Here is a 13,152-nt window from a genome sequence, read left to right as displayed (position 1 = left end):
TTGGTTTCTCTGAGTGTTTACCTGAAATCTGCTATATTTTCATTACAACACTCAGAAAACGGTCAGCCAATCAGAAGAGAGGGTGGGTCATTTTGGATGACAAACGTCTTCGTTCTCTCTCAGATTCATGAGAAAACCTTCCTCTCCTGCCTCCGTGATCTCATGACATAACAATGCGAGGATGCGAGGACGGTGGCTTTCAAACCTCTGTGTCGTCCTCACATGGTGAGGCGGCGCAGGTTGTTAATGACGGCGCCCGAGGGGGGAAGAGCTTTGACTAACCTGCCTTAAAAAGGAAAACTATCCCATCCTGAGAGACTGAGAGGGACAGCGTGTGCCGGCAGGAGAAAGCCCACATTCACAAACAAAATGTGCCATTAATGATGACATCAGCGGGCAGTGTGACAGTGGGGTGGATTTAGAGGGAGGGTTTCCCTCTGTAAGTCTTTCATTTTTAAACTCAACGATATCTTGACTTTATTCTTGATAGAAAATATTCTCTTATTAAAACATACAAGAAAAAAGAGAAGATTTATGTGTTTAAAATGTAGACTTCAGTTGATCTCGATTCTAAAATGACAGAAATTAGGATGAGGAGCGGAGTGGGTCCATCATCACTGTGCAGTATCAGAAGACGAGTGAGACCGACATCAGGATTTGGGTTTATAGTCTGAAACCTGCAGCTGGAGCTGGAGCCCATGTTGTGCTGCTTCACTACCTTTTTTTTAATTAAAATATTTTATTGCACTTTGACATAAAATGACTTGTTTTTGACGTTTAGATATTGAACGTCTTTTATCAAAAGAAACACTGAAAAACTGTTCCTAATAGACGCTTGAATCTCAAGATTTCTGGGTGTGATTTGGCTTCATGTAAAGTGAGTTGTGGTGTCTGCAGGTGAACCAGTATCATCCCAGTGATCTTGAGTGAGAACTGTTAGAGCACAGTCCCGATAACGTGCTGCTGCTGTTAAACCATCAGAAACACAGAACAGTGCTGGTGTGTGTTACAGAAACTCCCATAGGATCCCAGTATGTCCAACACTCCCACTGCTGCGTCTCCGCTGCAGCCTGTTGCTCTCATGTCTATTAATAGAGTCTGAATCCTAACGTGTGTGTGTGTGTGTGTGTGTGTGTGTGTGTGTGTGTGTGTGTGTGTGTGTGTGTGTGTGTGTGTTTTCATCCCTCTGGGCTTCCTCAAGAGCAGGGGAGACGATGTGAGCTGACAGCTGAGGCAAACATCTCTTCATTGTTTTCTGACTCTCCTCTTCTGCTTCCTCCTCCCTCCTCCTCCTCCTCCTCCTCCCTTGGTGTTTAGGACCATATAAGGCTGGTTCCTGTGGTGATGCAGTGATAAATGGCTGTAAACTAACATGAGTGAGTCAGGAAGAGACAGTGAGGTCTTTACATAGGAACTTAAAATAAAACCAAACCAATGATTCATTGATTGATTCCAAGCAAACGCACTTTACTGATCGTTGCATTCGTTCATTGAAGTCACTGAGTAAAAGCAGAAAGATGGACCAGCACCAGCTTCCACCTCTGAGCTGCTCCTCACCTGTTCCACCTGCAGACCCCTCACATCTGCTGGCCAATCCCTGCTCTTCATTCCACACAGGTGAGTGAACATTTTCCATTGTTGGCCCTTAATTGTGGAATAGTTTGCCACTCAGTATTAGACCTTCTCCCTCCAATATTATTTTTAAAAAAAACCCCATCTCCTTTCTTTAATGCCACCATGAACACATGCTTGACCACACACCTGCAAATCTCTTTCTGATTTTATCCAGATATTATACTTTTATTAATTTACTAACATCCTATTTATATCTGCATTTTTATTTAATCGTTTTGTTTTTTTCTTGGTTGCAATCATCAATCAAATAATCCCATCTTTTAATCTCTCTGTAAATCACCTTGTTGTTTTTACATGTGCTCTTTAATAAAACGTGTATCATTGATGAAATGACCCTGAAATAAATGAACAACTGAGATTAAAGTTGAAAACCCTTTAAAAAAGTTGAATGCAGTGTTTTTCTGAGCAGTCTGTGCGGGCGCTGTAGTTCACCGCCTGGCCGCTGGGTGGCGCTGTGGCGCGGTGTGTCTCTCTCTCTCTCTCTCTCTCTCTCTCCTGTCCGGTCATCCGTGTCCTTTCTTTCCTGTTGCTCTGCGGAGTTCAGGCTGTGAAAGTCCAGTTAATGCAGGTAAGCGCCATAAACCGGTCTTTTTTATTGTGTCCGCGGTGTGCGAGGCGTTGCTCCCTCACTCAGCTGCGTCGACCTCGGCGAACACAGGAAAAGCAGCGAAGAAGAAGAAGCGCTCGCAGGTTAGCTGCCGAAGCTAACATCCGGTGCCTCTTTTATCGGACAAATCCGGGGATTAAGCCACTAATTAGTCTTTAAAAAAAGTTTATCGGGAAAGTGTTTGTAATTTCGTTAATATTTTTAAATTATTAACCAGTGTCGTCTTGGTTTTTATGTCTGGTTTCGGAAAGTAGAAGCGAAGGCTCAAAACTTTTGCTAACTGTCCGAAGTTGGAACTTGCCGCCGCGGCTGCTAGCTTTGCTGTCTCACTCCTTGAGGTTATTTTCTCACTTTTGTCTTTTTTTCTGGCTGTTTTCTGTCAGAGTTTGATCATGAACAGCTCCAGAGAGGCCGTGCAGTCCGCTGCCAAAGAGTTTCTGCACTTTGTCAACAGAGGGGTGTCTCCATATCACGGTACAGTCTCAAAACTGGGATTTATCCTTTAATTTCACTGATTTTTCATCAGCACAAACCCAACATTTACATTTTTTGACCATTAAAAGTGTTTAATGGTGGAGAGTCACTTTACCTGCACATGTTTACGTACATTTTTCCAATATAAAACCCCTAAATATTCCAGTATTGATTTATATCATGATAGATTTTATGGACTCTACAGACAGGATCAGTCATGTCAGTCCTGCACATTAATTTACAATGATATATCCATATTAATCCATAAATGTACTGAATGTTAAACTAACAGATCCCTCAGTACAATTATTTTTTGTGTCTTTATTGAACAAACTCCCAAAAAAAAACCGGTTGAACGTGCTGTGGCATCAAAAACCTCCTGCAGCTGCTGAGCAAATCATAACATGTTATTTATGATTTATACTGCTTGAGATGAACAGTTCAGAGGAGGTGTTTGATTAAAGACGATGATAACCTGGCACCTGTTTGAAGTTTGATATGAAGTTCTCTCTCTAATGATGAGAAAACAAAGAGATGTGCATGTGTCAGCGTTGAACAGGTGCCACGTCGAGGAGCGGTCCCGTTCAACACATGACTTTGAGCTTGAGATAAGAGAGAGTTTCTGCAGATGAAACATAATTTTATAATGTCTCTCACCTTTGCACTCTGATCTCTGATGTCCGAGAATGTGCCGCTCACAAATAAAGACCATAAAGGCAATAAAAATTTGCTTTATTTGGATTCTGCATAAGTGGTCTATAAACTGCGTTCCAGTCAGTTGTGAAGGAATTTCTTCATGTATGGAAACAAAAGAGAAATGAAATAAAAAAACAAGCCCATGTTTGAAAGAAATGCACAAGTTAACAGGACTCATGAATGCAGCTCAGAAAGCTCAGCAGCATCCAAAACAGGACAATAAGATTATATTTTAATGAAGTTTCACAATAAAATGGACAGGATGCTTTACTAGTTTCTTAGACTTTATTCTTTGCAGCCAATGAAACAGTCATGACTTCAAACCTCAGATACAAACTTAGTCTGCAAAACCAGTATTCATGGATGATTTAAAAAAACCTGATCAGTCATTTTTAATCATACCTGATGGGTTTTCTCCAGGAAGTGCTTCAGGCTGAGAGAGACAAACCCTGATTTAATCAGGCTCCAGGCCGTCAGCATCACTGATAAAAAACTGAAAAGTCATGTCCCACATAATCAGACTGGTACAACTAGTTTCAGCCTCAGTGAAAAATCACTCAGACCTTTACAAAACCCAATAAACCTCAGTGCAGCAGTGAACAAAAACGTCATCATTTTTCCCTCCTCTTTCTCTCCCTGCAGTGGTTGAAGAGTGCAGACAGCGTCTGCTGGAGGCAGGATTCATCGAGCTGAAGGAGACGGAGCAGTGGGACATCAAGCCGGCCAGCAAGGTGAGCCAGGGTTAATGGTCTTCTGCAGGGGGGTGAACACAGCTGCCTGCAAGGTGTAAAGGATTTGACATGCTGGTGGTTTGTTTCTTCAACTCCAACTGAACTAGATTCATTATTTTTGGCAGCTTTAGTGCTGGATGAGAATCTGTCATATCTCCCCTCTCTGCAGTACTTTGTGACCAGGAACTTCTCCAGCCTCATCGCCTTCGCTGTGGGCGGACGCTACCTGCCAGGAAATGGCTTCTCCATGATCGGAGCCCACACAGACAGCCCCTGCCTCAGGGTGAGAGCCCGCCCACTTCTACCTGTCAAATCGCAGTCTGCCTCTCACCTTGTTTACCTCCCTGGAGACCAACTCAGGAGACTGGGGATGTGAAATCCACCAGCAGAAGTGAGCTCAGATACACAGGAAGAGAAGCAGCTGAAGTGTGAGGAGACACTGATGTGGTGAAGAGTCGCACATGAAGAGTTTTTCATATTATTGTGTCAGATGTGAGTTTCTCCCTCTGATGTTTGGGCGACAGGAAGCCAAACTGTCGCAGCGCGTTGTGCTGACCAGAGGCGTCTGCTGTTTGTGCTGTGATGCAGAAAAATAAAAGCACATCACATTTATGAGGCATCAAATGATACAGCTAAAAATGGGTCAACACTGGCTACAGCCACATCATCGGGAGGGGGGGGGTAGGCACAGTGTGGGAGTCTTTAATGTTAAATCTGAGATATTGATTTGACACAGGAAGCAGAGGAGCGCTGTTCAGTAGATCAGGTGTTTGTTTATTGGTTTATTAGAGGTCACGTTTTCTGTGTTTCAGGTGAAGCCGAGGTCGAAGAGGACGAAGCAGGGCTGTCTGCAGGTCGGGGTGGAGTGCTACGGCGGCGGCATCTGGAACACCTGGTTTGACCGTGACCTGACCATCGCTGGCCGTGTCATGGTCAAGGTACCAGGATTATGAATAATATGACTCATATTGTCAGCACCTGGAGGATGTTTAGCTGCAACTTATTAGCATGTAAAACAGTAACTGTGAGTCATAACATCCATATGATTATATAAATACATCAGACAAAGAATAAGAAAATAAATGTGAAAATATTAACAGGAATAAATAATTAAAAATGTGGAAATATGATGAGAAATATATAAAAGCAATACAGGAAAAGCATTTTTAAAATTATTTTATTTCTCTTTATATTTCCACATTTTAAAAAATTATTTATTTTACTTATTCCTGCTTTTATTTCCATGTTTACTTTCTTATTCTTTTATAGATTTATTCTCTTTCTGGCCTTTCTGTGCATCCATACAATGCAGCTACAGTTTGAGCAGATGTCTTCCTCCTCCTCATCCTCCTCCTTTTCCTCCTCCTCTGCTCCTCTTCCTCCTGCAGAGTGACGGCAGGCTGCTCCAGCGGCTGGTCCACGTGTCCAGGCCTCTGCTCAGGATCCCTCACCTGGCCATCCACCTGCAGCGGGACATCAACGACTCCTTCGGCCCCAACAAGGAGAACCACCTGTCAGTAACAGCAGCGTATCTGGAAACATTTATTCTGTAGAGATGAGCTTGGATTCGTTTGTCCTGTGGAGTCATCTCTTTGTCAGAGTATTTATTTCACTGTTGTGTGTCATTGCTCCAGTTTGTGTCATAGTGTTAATGTGTGTGTGTGTGTTTGTGTGTCTGCCTCAGTGTGCCCATTATCGCCACTGTCGTCCAGGAGGAGCTGGAGACGGGCTGTGCATCCTCTGGAGACGCCTCCGCTGCTGCCAGCACGGTAAAAATAACACTCACACACACACAGACACAGCAAGCTGCAGGGAAACTTTAAAACTTAGAGACTGGATCCTGAAGTCTGAGCTTTACAACCGTCCTTAAGAAGCTGCTCTGTTTTAGGATAACTAGTGACACTAAACACCTTCTATCAGCTGATGTTTTAAACACATGAAGAAATGAAAGAAGTGAAAGATGACGTGTTGCACCGTCGTCCCTCCTCAGGCGGAGAAACACCACCCAGCCCTGGTGAAGGTGCTGTGTTCGGAGCTGAGCGTGGAGCCAGAGGCCCTGCTGGACTTTGAGCTCTGTCTGGCCGACACTCAGCCCGCGGTGAGTAAAACATTGACCACGTCTGTCACCTGTGTGAGTCCAGGTTCTCACCCTGAAGCACGGTCTCATATTTCTTGTAACGCTGGCACAGAATGAAGAATTCCTCATATTTCAGCTGCAGCTCGAGTCACTGTGGCGTCTGGATACAAACAAATCACTAATGTAACTGCGTCTGGAGGTGGCTCCAAATAAATCTGTCCTCTGTCTGTGTGATCTCAGATCCCTGTTTGAACAATAATCCCACAGTGGGAGGAAACAGAAACCAGGAGACATATTTTCTATCTTCCTCTCCTCCTCTGTGCAGGCTCTGGGAGGTGTGTATGAGGAGTTCATCTACTCTCCTCGTCTGGACAACCTGCACAGCTGCTACTGCGCCCTGCAGGTCAGACATCACCAGAGCTTTATCCTCAGCTTTTACTCTGTTTTTTATTTTCTGCTCTGAACTGTGATGATCTCTGTGGACTCTGTTCTCTCATGCTGCTTTCAAACACATTTATTTCTACAGTTCAGTTTATTTACAGACTTTCAGCAGTTACTCTTCATGAGACAGCCTCATAATTAAGTGCTTGATTAAACAACTTAGTGCTTCTCTGGATGAACAGCTGCTAAATTCATTAACATGAAATCATTTGCTTTTAAAAAAGCACATGAGTCACAAAGCATTCGTTTAATTACACTCAGCAGGAGTTTTAACAATGAAAAGCTTTGTAGCTTTTAGTGTGCTGCCGACTTTATTTCTCATTTCTCACTTCCTGTCTGTCCCTCAGGGGCTGATGGCGTCCTGCTCTGGAGACTCTCTGGCCAAAGACCCCAACGTCCGCATGATCACTCTGTACGACAACGAAGAGGTGAGCGCTGACGGGACATTTCCTCAAACGTGCTGCGATTTTAAAACAGAACTCGTTCCTCACGTGACATCAGGAATAAAGCTGAGCGTCTGCAGTGACGGTGTAACGTGTGTGTCCTGTAGGTGGGGTCAGAGAGCGCTCAGGGGGCTCAGTCCAACCTGACGGAGCTCATCCTCAGCCGCCTCTCCTCCTCCCCCTCCAACCTCACCGCCTTCCAGCAGGCGGCGCCGCTCTCCTTCATGATCAGCGCTGACATGGCGCACGCCGTGCACCCCAACTACCAGTCAGTGTCGACAACGAGATTTTTACTGACGTGATGTTTCTGTTCAGGATCATTTATTATTCTATTATTATTCATGTCTGATCACGTCTCCTCAGGGAGAAGCACGAGGAAAACCACAGACCGTCTTTCCACAAGGTGAGCAGATCGATTTGTTGATTATTGTTTATAGATCCTGATCTGACCTCATCACCACCTGATACAACGACACTGATGTGACTTTAACTCATGTTTGTCGATGTCATTTCTCTCTCAGGGCCCAGTGATCAAGTTCAACAGTAACCAGCGCTACGCCACCACGGCCGTCACCGCCTCCATCGTTAGGGAGGTCGCCAGCCAGGTTGGCGTGCCCCTGCAGGTACAGCGCGCGCGCGTGTGTGTGTGTGTGTGTGTGATTATAGATGAACTGTTTGCAGATGGAGGCTCAGCAGCTTCTCATCTCTTCGTGCGTCTTGAGTCACTCGGCAGCAAACACAGATCTCCTAGCAACGTGCCGGACGAGCTCCAGAACAACAGAGGAGAAGAAAAGCGTCTGTGTGTGAAATAAAGACTCAGAGTGTTTTATTAATGGCATCATAAGAAAAAAACAAGGTGACGGCCCAGATGATGAAAGACCAGAAACGTTTTCTTTTCCAGGGCTGCAGCTACTGTCACAGAAAAAACTCGCACTAATCTTAGAAAATACAGAGAGGACGCTTCTAAATATGGAAATCACATGTGGTGTTCAGCATCCGATCATGCGTTTGACCTGTGACCTCTGTTCCTCTGCAGGACGTCATGGTCCGTAACGACAGCCCGTGCGGAACCACCATCGGACCCATCCTGGCCGCTCGCCTCGGCGTCCCCGTGGTCGACATCGGAGCTCCGCAGCTCTCCATGCACTCCATCAGGGAGATGTGCTGCACCTCCAGTGTCCTGCAGAGCACCACCCTCTTCAAGGTGAACACACACCTCCTCTCTGAGCGACATTAGCAGCAGCAGCATGAGACAAGTCAGGTCGACTTCTGCAGCAAAAAGGAAACACAAACACACAAACACTTTACAGAGGTTTTCTCTTCAAACCTTATTTTATACGCCTGCTGACATTTGATATCATTCATTTTCTTTAAATGAGCACAGAGTTGACTCAACATCTGACGGTCGTTATGAAGTCAGCGTCCTGCAGAGCTCCTGGGCTGAGCTGGAACAATGAGCCGAGGAACAGAGAGTCAGAAAAAACAGATTTTTGTCACAGCTCGTTTCAGATGAGTCAGACGAGGTCTTTGCTTTTAAAGCTTTGTTTTTGCTTTTACTTTATTGCAGATATTTGTCACTTATTTTCACTTTGTTTTTAATGACGACCCCACTTCCTGTCTGCTTCCTCCTGCAGGGTTTCTTCGAGCTGTTCCCCACCGTGAGGAGCACGCTGGTCGTGGATTAGAGGCGGGAGGATCGTTTTCAACATAAGAACACATGAGGATTCAACACATTAATGCAGAGTGTTAACATTAAAGATAGTGTTTGTGTTGAAAATGACAAATCCTTTTTTAAAGACTGTGATTTCTCTACTGTGGATGATGTTGTGCACCTGCATATTAATTATATTCCCTGTGAAAATCGCATACAAAGACCACACGAGCACTTCCTGATCTTTATTGTTTAGAAAATATTAAAATATAAAAGCTGAACAGCCTTTTCTTGAGTTGTCTCCTCTTTGTGTCCGACAGAGAAAAGCTAAATGAGGAGGTTTCTTCCTGCAGGAGGACGGCTGCTCTGATTTAATTCCACCTCCTACATTTTAATAAAACACTGAGGAGCCAGATGTGCTGCTCTGCCAAGTATCTGAGCAGGTTTTTGGCAGAATGAGAGAGACTTCAGATCCATGTGAGCCACGTCATGATGCAGAGTCAGAGAGTGAAGAGGCTGGAGAGGAGAAACATCCACACTGCAAAAAATGCCTGTTTTCCTCAGTCAGGTAGTTTTTACGGGCAGTTTTATTCCTGCAGTTATGTTAGAAAGGAGTCGAGATTCCTGTCAAGGTGGAAAAAGATCCCCCTGGTTCATCGTGCAGCACATTTCCTGCAGATAAACTGAAAAAACAACAGTTCAGTACAGAAACCTGCAGTGAACGACCAGTGCTGAGACTGTCAGAAGTTATTTGAATGTTGACTATACACAAATAATGCAGCCATCAAATATAAGAATTAAAGTGCATAACAAAATTAAAACATAATTAGAATCATGTCAAAATTATACTTATATTCATTTTTTAAAAACGCACATGATAAAAACAAGGTAGCATCGATGCATCAGTGTATATTTACAGTCTCGACTCAAATGTGACCATTAAAGCTTCATTCTCAGATTTCATTTCTCTGACATTTTCACACCTGAATCCTGTTGAGTGAGAAACTGAAGCACCTGTGCAGGAGGGATCAGCAGCTGCAGGCCAACACTGCTCACCAGTGGCCTAATAACAGGAGCAGTAGCACAAATCTTCATATTAACCTCCTGTTCCTCCTCCTCTGTCTCATGTTGACATTGTTACTGTGTCTGCTGAGGGATAATGTGATTAAAAACAAATCAATTCAGGAACACGCAAGAAAATATCCAAGGAAAAAAAAGCTGAAACTGGATTATAGGACCTTGTGTTCATTTGTGCATATTAAAACACAGAGGGATCAGAAAGTCTTCAGATATTGCAGCTTCATAATGAAATAAAAAAAAGTTTTTTTTGTGTGAGCTCAGCTTCTCCACCTTGACTGGAGTCCACCTGTAAAAGCTCAACTATGGGGACAAGAGTTGCGACTTAGACACAGCTGGAAACATCAGTTTTGTGCTTTTAAACCTTAGACAGCAAAACCAACCTGTGGCTTCCAGGGGCCTCCGGGGGTCTGGGGCCCACTCTGCCTTGCAGGAAATAATGGAAACAGTCGCACAGCGATGGGCAGAGTGTTGAAGCAGTGTGAATATGGTTATTTACATTATTGTAGTTTTTTATTTGCTCAGTTAATTTCTTGCAGTGTGGCGCCTCCTCTTGCCCGCCTTTTCCGACCAGCCCTTGTCTCTCACACACACACACACACACACACACACACACACACACACTTCCTCTCCATCAGTCCTGTGCAGCAGCAGCAGCAGCAGCAGCAGCAGCCTCCTCCCGGAGATGGAGAGCTGGTGAAGGCGCAGCAGCAGCGGCGGCTCTCCCCTCCTCTCTCCGCTGGATGTACCATGAGGTCTCCGCGGCTCCTGGCGGCTCTGTGCCTCCTCCTCACCGCCTCCTGCCGCCTCTGCGCGGCCGCCAGACACGGTAAGAGTCCGCGGATCTGGTGCGCTTCTCTTTTTCATGAAGTCGGTAAATCACGACCTCCCCGGTGAGAGGTTCCTGTTGCAGTGTTCCTGTAGACACGGATCCTCTCAGCAGGGGTCCGGAGAGACCGTACAGCACTTTACCCTGCAGTTTCTATCTTCTTTACAGATTCTTTATCAAGGATATTGTAAAATTAACAGTTTTTCTTATGGAGTTTTGTTGCTCCTCCCATCTGTTCTACTCTACTCTGTGCAGATGCAGGTTTATATGTGAATATTATTACTAAATGATGAGCTGTAATATTCAGATAATAAACCTATAGTGAGTTTTATTCATCTGTAAATATGTGATCAGTTTTGCTTCTGTGCAGGCACCAGGCTGCAGATCAATAAGAGAATTGATCTTATTGTATATATTTGCTTTTCCTGCCTCTGATCTGTGAAATAAATTGCGTCACTGGCCGTGTCTGTACCTGAATCAGTCGTTTTGTTGTTCAGTCTGCAACGACAACAACAAACACAGGAAGGGAGGTGGTGGTTGCTCTGAGAGAAAGTAGTTCCAGCCTCTTTGCTGTGTGTCTGTGAGCTTCACCTGCAGAAGCCTTGGTCAGTAATAACATTTTGTTGATTCCAGGTGAGGTAAATGTAGAATAATGTGCCATGAAGCTGCTGTTTCAGGCGTATTCACTTCCAGAACAGGAGTCGGTGAAAATACAGATGAAGTGTGTTGAGTATCAGAGACTCAGTGACCACAGTGAGACGGCTGCTGGAGTCACCGTCACAACGTCTATTTAGTAACTGCCCTGCAGCTTTCAGTCATATCAGACTGTCTTCCTCAGCACATTGAATTTCTCCAGGCTCTGATTTGAGGCCCCCGACCCCTTGTGCTCCTGAGCTTTTGTCTGCAAGGCCTATTCAGTATCGTCTCACTGCTGGGAACCACAGAGACACCAGATAAGACTAAAAATACAGATTATTATTAAGCCACTGAGTCTGTAATTGACTCATAAAATAACGTGACAGTGAATTAAATGACAATCTCCCCCAAAAAAAGCAATGAATGCAGCTTTGAACCGTCGGTTCAGCTGCTTGTGTTTCCAGCAGATAATAAATGATAATGTAGGCAGTAAAGCCCAGTTAATAAAGACGACCAACAGAGACATGTGATCATTCAGCCTCTGCGAGGTCTCACCTGAGGGTTCATTGTAGTAAAAAACATATTGACACCTGTGCTGCAGTAACACAGGTTGAATGTAGGTGTAAAAATCCCCGCAGGAATATTAAAGCAGCATTATAGGACGTCATGCAGTCATGACTCACAGCCGACCCCTCAGCGCCGTCTGCTCTCAGTAATTACAATGGTTTCCTGTTTCCTTGATGCACTTAACGCAGCGCGGTGTTTCAGCACCGTGGAGAGCGACCAGCAGAGCCGATGAAATCCTCCTCATCCCAGCGGCAGCTTTCTAATCTGAAAATATGACAAGAAGAAGGAAAACACGATTCAATTACACCCCGTATGGATTCATACAGGGGTTCTATTATCTGCTCTTCGCCAGATAATGTTGTTTTAATACTGTGTGATACTCCTACAGAGACTCTGAATGTCTGTCTGAGCAGTTTAGAGTTTCATGACAGTTCAGATTTAAAGCTCCGTGTGATGAGTGTGAGTCGGTGTAAAGTTAAAAGTTCAAAGGTTAACTTAGCTGTGGAGGGTTATAACCTCTCTGGCCCTGCTGCCGCTCAGCGACACGACGCAGGCTGACTCATTCCACCTTAAATACCCTCTGGCAGACCAGAGGACGAGCTCGCTCTCGCAGCAGCAGCAGCCACAAATGCCAACAGCACCATTACGAGAACAACACTGACTCCAATCTGCAAGTTAATGGACGATAAAAGCAAAGCACAGAGACACTGATGATGATGATGATGATGATGATGATGATGATGATGATGATGGTGGCAGGCTGGGGTTGAGTGTCTGAGCTGATCATGAGTCAGCCTGATTTTTTTAATTAAACCTTTTGACAGAAAACACATTTTAAATAAATAATTGTGCAGTTATTTTAATGGATAATTGGCAGTGGCTTGCATCACCTTCTCCGTCTTCAGTCAACAGAACCGAAGACGTTAGTCATGCTTTAGTCTCCTGTTGCAAATAAATGTGATTACTGGGAGACAGGGTCGGTTAAAATACCTTCATCATCATCATCATCATCATCACTCCTGGTCTTCAGCAGTGGGGTCCTGACCAGAGGTCAGCGAGCAGCAGCCAGACATCGTGTTTTCTTGAATTAATTCCAGCTGCTGAGATGTTTTTGAATGCAGCTCCTGAACGATGTGAGCAGTGGCTTCAGATTTCTGCCTTTGTAATTCTAGACGCCACTCAGCATATTGAAGCTTTTATTTTGTTGGCCGCTCCCCTGCACAGAAGCAACCACAGGCCAGAAAACAAAATGGAGCTGGTGCTGTGTGTAACCTCGGAGGAAACCCTG

At 44.6% G+C, this 13,152-nt stretch overlaps 2 protein-coding genes across 7 annotated transcripts in view; both read left to right on the top strand.

Annotated features, from left to right (window-relative positions):
• Window positions 1–2,060: 2,060 nt before the first annotated feature.
• dnpep (aspartyl aminopeptidase) lies at window positions 2,061–9,041 on the top strand. Of its 2 annotated transcripts, none has more exons than XM_071479692.1 (15): window positions 2,061–2,203; window positions 2,626–2,716; window positions 4,055–4,143; window positions 4,313–4,426; window positions 4,956–5,081; window positions 5,532–5,656; window positions 5,828–5,912; window positions 6,134–6,241; window positions 6,546–6,623; window positions 7,009–7,089; window positions 7,212–7,372; window positions 7,468–7,507; window positions 7,626–7,727; window positions 8,141–8,308; window positions 8,739–9,041. In XM_071479692.1, the coding sequence occupies exons 1-15, from the start codon at window positions 2,198–2,200 to the stop codon at window positions 8,787–8,789; spliced, it is 1,425 nt and encodes a 474-aa protein (XP_071335793.1). In that variant the 5' UTR covers window positions 2,061–2,197; the 3' UTR covers window positions 8,790–9,041. The 2 variants fall into 2 exon arrangements, with proteins under 2 accessions (XP_071335793.1, XP_071335795.1); XM_071479694.1 differs by having other exon boundaries at window positions 2,179–2,325.
• Window positions 9,042–10,445: 1,404 nt separating this feature from the next.
• Window positions 10,446–13,152, top strand: part of ptprnb (protein tyrosine phosphatase receptor type Nb) — a 31,389-nt gene continuing 28,682 nt past the window's right edge. For 4 of the 5 annotated variants that reach the window (XM_071479668.1, XM_071479667.1, XM_071479666.1 and 1 more), the window contains exon 1: window positions 10,447–10,661. In XM_071479668.1, coding sequence (XP_071335769.1) covers window positions 10,583–10,661 — 79 coding nt within the window. In that variant the 5' untranslated portion in view covers window positions 10,447–10,582. Of the gene's footprint in view, window positions 10,662–13,152 lie in introns of all 5 variants that reach the window. The other variant, XM_071479669.1, reaches the window with a different exon arrangement.

This window comes from Trachinotus anak, unplaced genomic scaffold (genome assembly GCF_046630095.1).
Source record: "Trachinotus anak isolate AG129_WGS33_773 ecotype Australia unplaced genomic scaffold, CSIRO_AGI_Tana_v1 ptg000006l, whole genome shotgun sequence".
Classification (NCBI taxonomy): Eukaryota; Metazoa; Chordata; class Actinopteri; order Carangiformes; family Carangidae; genus Trachinotus; species Trachinotus anak.
Note: the sequence above shows the minus strand (reverse complement) of the source record. Positions and strands in the feature narration are given on the sequence as shown.